Source organism: Poecilia formosa, unplaced genomic scaffold, assembly GCF_000485575.1.
Source record: "Poecilia formosa unplaced genomic scaffold, Poecilia_formosa-5.1.2 Scaffold351, whole genome shotgun sequence".
In the NCBI taxonomy this organism is placed as follows: domain Eukaryota; kingdom Metazoa; phylum Chordata; class Actinopteri; order Cyprinodontiformes; family Poeciliidae; genus Poecilia; species Poecilia formosa.
The window spans coordinates 436,752-445,167 of NW_006800290.1; the positions used below are offsets into that span (position 1 = coordinate 436,752).

General features: G+C 48.1%; 1 protein-coding gene across 1 annotated transcript in view; it reads left to right on the forward strand.

Moving 5' to 3' along the window:
• LOC103153502 (galactose-specific lectin nattectin-like) overlaps positions 1-8,416 on the forward strand; it is a 29,000-nt gene that overhangs the window by 6,713 nt on the left and 13,871 nt on the right. The window contains exon 3 of the mRNA XM_016661946.1: positions 7,671-7,805. Within this exon, the coding sequence (XP_016517432.1) occupies positions 7,671-7,805 (135 nt within the window). The remainder of the gene's footprint in view (positions 1-7,670; positions 7,806-8,416) is intronic.

Consider the following 8,416-nt stretch of genomic DNA (forward strand, 5'->3'; position numbering starts at 1 on the left):
GTGAAGAGAGGTGCGGAGCTGTCCACTGACCACTACCTGGTGGTGAGTTGGCTCCGGTGGTGGGGGAGGAAGCCGGTCAGACCTGGAAGGCCCAAACGTGTAGTGAGGGTCTGCTGGGAACATCTGGCGGAGTTCCCTATGAGACGGAGCTTTAACTCCCATCTCCGGCAGAACTTCGAACACGTTCTGAGGGAGGTGGGGGACATTGAGTCTGAGTGGACCATGTTCCATGCCTCCATTGCCGAGGCGGCTTACCAGAGCTGCGGCCGCAAGGTTGTCGGTGCCTGTCGCGGCAGCAACCCTCGATCTTGTTGGTGAGGGATGCTGTCAGGCTGAAGAAGGAGTCCTATCAAGTCTTTTTGGCCTGTGGGACTGCAGAAGCAGCTGATCAGTACCGACGGGCAAAGCAGCATGTGGCTTGGGTGGTCGCTGAGGCAAAAACTTGAGCATGGGAGGAGTTTGGAGAGGCCATGGAGAAAGACTTCCGTTCGGCTTCAAGGCGATTCTGGTCCACCATCTGGCATCTCAGGAGGGAGAAGCAATGCAGCACCAACACTGTTTATAGTGGGGATGATGTGCTGCTGACCTCAACTCAGAACGTTGTGGGCCAGTGGGTGGAATACTTCGAAGACCTCCTCAATCCCACCAACATGCCTTCTGTTGAGGAAGCTGAGCCTGGGGTCTCTGAGTTGGGCTCTCCAATCTCTGGGGATGAGGTCACAGAGGTGGTCAAAAAGCTCCTTGGTGGCAGGGCCCCGGGATGGCAGGGCCCCAGGGGTGGATGAGATCCACCCGGAGTTCCTTAAGGCTCTGGATGTTGTAGGATTGTGGCTGATACGACTCTGCAGTATCGCATGGACATCGGGGGCAGTTCCCCTGGATTGGCAGACTGGGGTGGTGGTCCCCCTGTTCAAAAAGGGGGACCGGAGGCTGTGCTCCAATTACAGGGGGTCACACTCTTAAGCCTCCCTGGTAAGGTCTATTCAGGGGTCCTGGAGAGGAGGGTCCGTCAGATCGTCGAACCTCGGATTCAGGAAGAGCAGTGTGGTTCTGGTTCTGGTTCTGGTCGTGGAACACTGGACCAGCTCTACACCCTCAGCAGAGTCCTGGAGGGTTCTGGGAGTTCGCCCAACTGGTCTACATGTGTTTTGTGGACTTGGAGAAGGCATTTGACCGTGTCAACAGGGGGGCGATGTGGGGGGCTCTCCGGTAGGGCCCTTTGATACGGGCTGTCGGGTCCCTGAATGACCGGTGTCAGAGTCTGGTCCGCATTGCCGGCAGTAAGTCGGGCTCGTTTCCGGTGAGAGTTGGACTCCACCAAGGCTGCCCTTTGTCACCGGTTCTGTTCATTACTTTCATGGACAGAATCTCTGACCAGCCGAGGTGTTGAGGGGATCCGTTTTGGTGGCCTTAGGATCGCTTCTCTGCTTTCTGCGGATGATGTGGTCCTGTTGGCTTCATCAGATCGTGATCTGCAGCTCTCACCGGAGCGGTTTGCAGCCCAGTGTGAAGCGGCCGGGATGAGGATCAGTGCCTCCAAATCCGAGGCCATGGTCTTCAGCCGGAAAAGGGTAGAGTGCCTTCTCTGGGCCAGGGGGGGTCGTCCTGCCCAGGTATAGGTGTTTAAGTATCTGGGGATCTTGTTCACATATGAGGGAAGAAGGGAGAGGGAGATCGACAGGCAGATTGGTGCAGCGTCTGCCATGAAGCGGGCGCTGTACCGGTCCGTCGTGGTGAAGAGAGAGCTGAGTCAAAAAGCGAAGCTCTCGATTTACTGGTCAGTCTATGTTCCCACCCTGTGGTGGTGTAGAACCGGGTGGTGTAGAACCAGGTGGTGTCTCTACCCTCCTGGTTCTAGTCAGAACTCCAGCAGCAGCGTTCTGGACCGCTGGTTTGTCAGTCTGACCTGTAGACGCTGATGTTCTGCAGCTGATAGAAAGTCGACTTTGTAACTGTCTTTATGAGGCTCTGAAGGTTCAGGTCAGAGTTCAGCCTGATCTCTAGTTTTCAGCTGTAATAAGTGAAGCGGGTTAAGAATGACCTGGTGACATCGTACTGTAGAGCTGTGTATCATCCTGAAGTTATGGTAACTAATCTGATTTCTTGTTATAACCGGAGCTAGTGGGAGCATGTAGATATCAGACTGTAGGGATTTGGACGCGGCAGTGGCACAAGGTTAAAGCATGAGAGCCATACACAGAGGCCTCCAGCTCTTGTGGCCTTTATTTAATGGTCAGACAGGAAAGTGGGTTATGGAAGAGGGGGAAGACATGCAGCGAGGTCAAGAGGCCAGGACTCAAACCTGTGGCAGTCGCAAAAAGGACTGAGGCCTCTGAGTAAGGTCAACAACTTCAGTCTAAAGGTCATCCCTCCATCATCTTCACCAGGTTGGGTTTGAAGTTCCCATATTAAATATTAACGAGTAAAAAAATTCTTGCTTTCAGGAGGGTGTGTGGCTGTGGAGTGATGGGTCAAAGTTCAACTACACCCAATGGGGCAGTGGAGAGCCAAACAATGTTGGAGGGAAAGAACACTGCATGGAGATCAACCTGAAAGGTGAACATTACCAATCAGCCTCTGGGGTTTTGCTTAAAAATCTCCTCAGAAAGATGGTGCTGTGCAGCTAGTAGTTGATAAATCAAATTCATTTGATGATTTTAGTAAATCTAAGGACCTGCTGATTTAGGAACCCAGATAGATTCACCTGCTGCTGAAATATTTTCCTATTATTTATGATCTCTCTTCAGGATCCTCACGTTCCCTGAATGATATGCTGTGCACCACAAGACTTTTCTNATCTTGGCGCATGTACGTTGGGGTTTACCCCGGTGAGCGAGAGGGTAGCCTCCCTCCGCCTACGGGTGGGGGGACGGGTTCTGACTGTTGTCTGTGCTTACGGGCCGAACAGCAGTTCAGATTAGCCACCCTTCTTGGAGTCCTTAGAGGGGGTACTGGAGAGTGCCCCTCCTGGGGACTCCCTTGTTCTGCTGGGGGACTTCAACGCTCATGTAGGCAATGACAGTGAGACCTAGAGGGGCGTGGTTGGGAGGAACGGTCCCCCCGATCTGAGTGGTGTTCTGTTGTTGGACTTCTGTGCTGGTCATGGATTGTCCATAACGAACACCATGTTCAGGCATAAGGGTGTCCATATGTGCACTTGGCACCAGGACACCCTCGGCCGCAGTTCGATGATCGATTTTGTCATTGCTTCATCAGATCTGCGGCCGTATGTCTTGGACACTCGAGTGAAGAGAGGTGTGGAGCTGTCCACTGACCACTACCTGGTGGTGAGTTGACTCCGGTGGTGGGGGAGGAAAGCCTGGGTGGGGGACATTGAGTCTGAGTGGACCATGTTCCATGTCTCCATTGCCGAGGCAGCTTATCGGAGCTGCGGCCGCAAGGTTGTCGGTGCCTGTCGCGGCAGCAACCCTCGATCTCGTTGGTGAGGGATGCTGTCAGGCTGAAGAAGGAGTCCTATCAAGCGTTTTTGGCCTGTGGGACTGCAGAAGCAGCTGATCGGTACCGACGGGCAAAGCAGCATGCGGCTTGGGTGGTCACTGAGGCAAAAACTTGAGCATGGGAGGAGTTTGGAGAGGCCATGGAGACAGACTTCCGTACGGCTTCAAGGCGATTCTGGTCCACCATCTGTCATCTCAGGAGGGGGAAGCAGTGCAGCACCAACACTGTTTATAGTGGGGATGGTGTGCTGCTGACCTCAACTCGGAACGTTGTGGGCCAGTGGGTGGAATACTTCGAAGACCTCCTCAATCCCACCAACATGCCTTCCATTGAGGAAGCTGAGCCTGGTTTTCGTCCTGGTCATGGAACACTGGATCAGCTCTACACCCTCAGCAGAGTCCTAGAGGGTTCTGGGAGTTCGCCCAACTGGTCTACATGTGTTTTGTGGACTTGGAGAAGGCGCTTGACCGTGTCCCCAGAGGGGCGATGTGGGAGGCTCTCCGGTGATACGGGCTGTTGGGTCCCTGAATGACCGGTGTCAGAGTCTGGTCCGCATTGCCAGAAGTAAGTCGGGCTCGTTTCCGGTGAGAGTTGGACTCCACCAAGGCTGCCCTTTGTCACCAATTCTGTTCATTACTTTCATGGACAGAATCTCTGGACCAGCCGAGGTATTGAGGGGATCCGTTTTGGTGGCCTTAGGATTGCTTCTCTGCTTTCTGCGGATGATGTGGTCCTGTTGGCTTCATCAGGTCATGATCTGCAACTCTCACCGGAGCGGTTTGCAGCCCAGTGTGAAGCGGCCGGGATGAGGATCAGTGCCTCCAAATCCGAGGCCATGGTCTTGAGCCGGAAAAGGGTAGAGTGCCTTCGCTGGGCCAGGGGGGGTCGTCCTGCCCAAGTAGAGGTGTTTAAGTATCTGGGGATCTTGTTCACGTATGAGGGACCCTTTGTCATTTCATCAGATACTAAAGAGTGAACAGCAAAACTTCCACATGCCAGCGATGATAGAGTTGCTTTTCAGGCAGGAAGTTGAGTTCAGGAATAGTTGGAGGCGTTCAGGTGCAGCAGGAGATTCTTTATACTCAAAGGAACAACATAAAAAATGTAGCGAAAATATGAAAGCATAGCATTGTGCTGTAGATGTGAGGACTTTTTTTCTGGTATTTATCTAGAAATTCAGTTAAACAGATCTCACCAGAAACTGAAAGGATTGCATTATTGTGCTGATGAGTCCATCAGGTTGGCCTGCAGACTGGAGCAGGTGTTGCTAAAGAAAGCTCAGCTCAGTGCTGCCATCAGCACATCACCGTGGCGATGATCTGCTCTGGGAGGAGAGGACATTATATCAACATCACAACATCAGTGTGTTTGAAATTAATATCACAACAAACTATTTAGAATAAAGTATTGATTGTTTTTTATTGGGGCTGCACAGTGGAGCAGTGGTAGCACTGTTTCCAGGTTCGATTCCCACCCTGGGGTCTCTCTGCATGGAGTCTCCATGTTCTCCCTGTGCACTGTGGGTTCTGTCCAGGTACTCCGGCTTCCTCCCACAGTCCAAAAACATGACTGTCAGGTTAATTGGTCTCTGTAAATTCTCCACAGGTGTGAGTGTGTGTGTGCATGATGTGTGTCTGTCTCTGAGTTGCCCTGTGATGGACTGGTGACCTGTCCAGGGTGACCCTGCCTCTCGCCCTTTGACCTCTCGCTTCATGACCCCACAGGGATAAGGGTGTAAGAAAATGGATGGCTGGTTTTTAAATTGCATAAATTCCTGCTTTCCGATAACATGCCGTGTGGCCAGAGCTTGACACAGGTGTCTGTGCCAAACACAAAGAGGTCAAAGAGAGAAACCTGAAAATGTCTAAGGAGTATAAATAAATAAGACAGGCTGTGATTATTAGATTTTTCTGAAAATCTGACTATTTGTGACGATTCTCCCTCAGATGGCCTCAGTTCTTTACTTGGCTTTGCTCGTCTCTCTGAGCTGCGTACTCTGGAGCGGAGCCGACGTGAGTCTGCCATCTTCTTTTCCTCTGAAGTGAAAAACAGATTATAAAATAAAAGTTAGTGAAACTGAAGAGTTTAGGAGAGACAGAATAATGTTTGAGTCACATAGAACCAAGACATGTTTTACTGTATTTACAAGTACATCTAAAAAAATTAATATTGAGAAAGATTTCAACATTTTCTGACAAACTTATCTTTCATAGATTCGTTACACAGGGAGTTAAATATTTCCTGTCTTTATTTCTTGTCATTTTGATGATTCTGGATCACAAAGAATGAAAACCCAAAATTTAGTGTCTCAGAAAACTGGAATATAACACCAGATGAATAATAAAACAGATATTTTAATCAGAAATGTCAGGCTTCATAAGTCTGTTCATTTCTATGCTATCAGTACCTGGTCTGGGCTCCTTTTGCATGAATCCCTGCATCAACGTGACGTAGCATGGAGGAGCTCAGCATGTGGTTCTGCTGAGGTTCTGGAAGCCGGGTTGCTTTGCTGCAGCCTTCAAATATTAACTAACAGGATAATTATGTTATTTACCCCAAAGATGATGAGAAACCTTCAGCTGTTTACAGTTTTAATGGTTTTCTCTCTCTCTCTGTTCACAGGCTGTTTGCCGTAAGTATTTCAACCCGACAGAAATCAAGCCGCAATGTTTTTATTTTTTTTAAATTTTGTTTAATGAGGAATTGTTAATAATAAAAAAACACTTAACAAGTAGTAAAAATAACTGTGAATATGCATTGAGGCAGCTTTGCCTGCATGTAACATCATGGCTGCTGTTCTTCTGTTCCATTGAAGACATAAACTCAACTTCAAATTCATTTCTAGATTAAACCCCATGTGGACTCACATGTGTGATCTGTTGCATTTCTTTGGTTTCCCAGGTCGCCCAGGTCCGACGTGTCCGTCTGGTTGGACTAAGTATAGAAATCGTTGTTTCTACTTCTACAATTCCCAGACTGACTGGGCTTCTGCTGAGGTACAGTCATGAAAAACAAAAACCCGTTGATGTTTCATGTTTTAAATCTGTCATTTTATTTATTTCACCCGTGGCGACAGTGGCTCTGTGGGTAGAGTAGTTGTAGGTTTGATTCCAGCTTTCCCCTGCTGCATGTCAATGTGGCACCTAACCCCAAAATGCCTACTGAGCTGCATATCGGTGTATAAATGGGTGAATGTGACTCTAGTGTAAAGCACCTTGAGTGGTCAAAAATGATTGGATAAAGTGCTATGTAAGTTCAGTCCATGTAGCTTATTTCTTCTTTGCCTCTTCTGACCTGATGTTTGTTTCATAAATAATCACAGTTTGTAATTTCATAAGCTTTTTGTGGACTTGATCTGTAATCTAAAGTTAATATCTGGATGCTTTTATTTAATTCAGTTTAGCTAAATAGAACCAATTTACAACAAATGTCAGATACTCATCTCAGTTCAGACACATCATTCCCAATTAAACTTATTTATCAATCAGTGCATCAAGTTCAGGACAATCAGTTGCGTTTTGTCGTTAGCTTTACATTAATCCCTCATATCTAACATGCATGCAGCGACAGTGGGGAGGAAAACTTCCCTTTAACAGGAAGAAACCTCCAGCAGAACCAGAACCTGGCTCAGTCCAAACGGCCGTCTGGAGGTTTGAGAAAAAAACAGAGAAACGAAACAGAAGGACTGATCTAGGAGTAATTTCTATGTTCATGAAAAGTAAAAAGTTAATATCAGGAGAGGGAGAATGAATGGATGATGGCAGCTTCATCTGCTGACTCCCTGCAGGAAGGAACCACATCCAGACATCAGACCAGGTGGAGCTTCTAAGGAGAGAAAAAACATAAAGTTATCAGTTTAAATAAGAGCAAATTATGGAACAGGAGAGAAGGAGGAGAAAATGAGGTAAAGGAGTTGAGGCTGGAGGAGGTAGTCTAACTACAGATGGAACGAGGCCTTAGAGGCAGGGAGAACAGACTGCATCCCAACCGCCTGCACAAACACCTGGACACTCACTTCCAGATGTTATCAGTTAAAAAATAACTTTACAAAACGTGCAACAAATTAATCTTCTGTTGCTTTTAGGATCATTTCTAGAAGAAGAGTCAGAAGAAATAAAAAGCTCCATCTGGTTTTTTAGTTTAACCTTTTTCAGTTTTGCCGTCTGTAGCTTTTAAGCTTTCTTGTTTTAATTTTGTGATTTTTTTCCCAGCGCGCCTGCATCAGACTGGGTGGAAATCTGGCCTCCATCCACAGCAGCAGTGAGCACAGCTTCCTCAAGGCCCTGGTCAGGAGTAAGAAAGGATCGTACCAGAGAACCTGGGTCGGAGGCCACGATGCTGTCAGGGTCAGTTCATTCATGTTTGTTGGTATTAAGGGTTTACTATTAAGTTTTCAGTTTCAACAGTAGTAAGAAAAGACATTTAATCAGATTCTGTATGGATTTAAAGAAACTCAGTGTTTCAGCTGTTTTCTGGTTTTCTGGAAGTTTGTTCCAGACTTGTGGTGCATAGAAGCTGAATGCTGCTTCTCCATGTTTGGTTCTGGTTTTGGATGCACAGCAGAACCAGAACCAGAACCTGAGAGGTCTGGAGGTTGATCCAGAGGCAGATCTTTGATCCGTTCAGTGACTTATAAACTACCAGCAGTAGATTAACTTCTGTTCTCTCAGTGAAGGACTGTAGAACCGGGTGGTATAGAACCAGGTGGTGTAGAACCGGGTGGTATAGAACCGGGTGGTGTAGAACCGGGTGGTATAGAACCAGGTGGTATAGAACCAGGTTGTATAGAACCAGGTGATGTAGAACCGGGTGGTATAGAACCAGGTGGTATAGAACCAGGTGATGTAGAACCGGGTGGTATAGAACCAGGTGGTATAGAACCAGGTGGTGTAGAACCGGGTGGTGTAGAACCGGGTGGTATAGAACCAGGTGGTGTAGAACCGGGTGGTGTAGAACC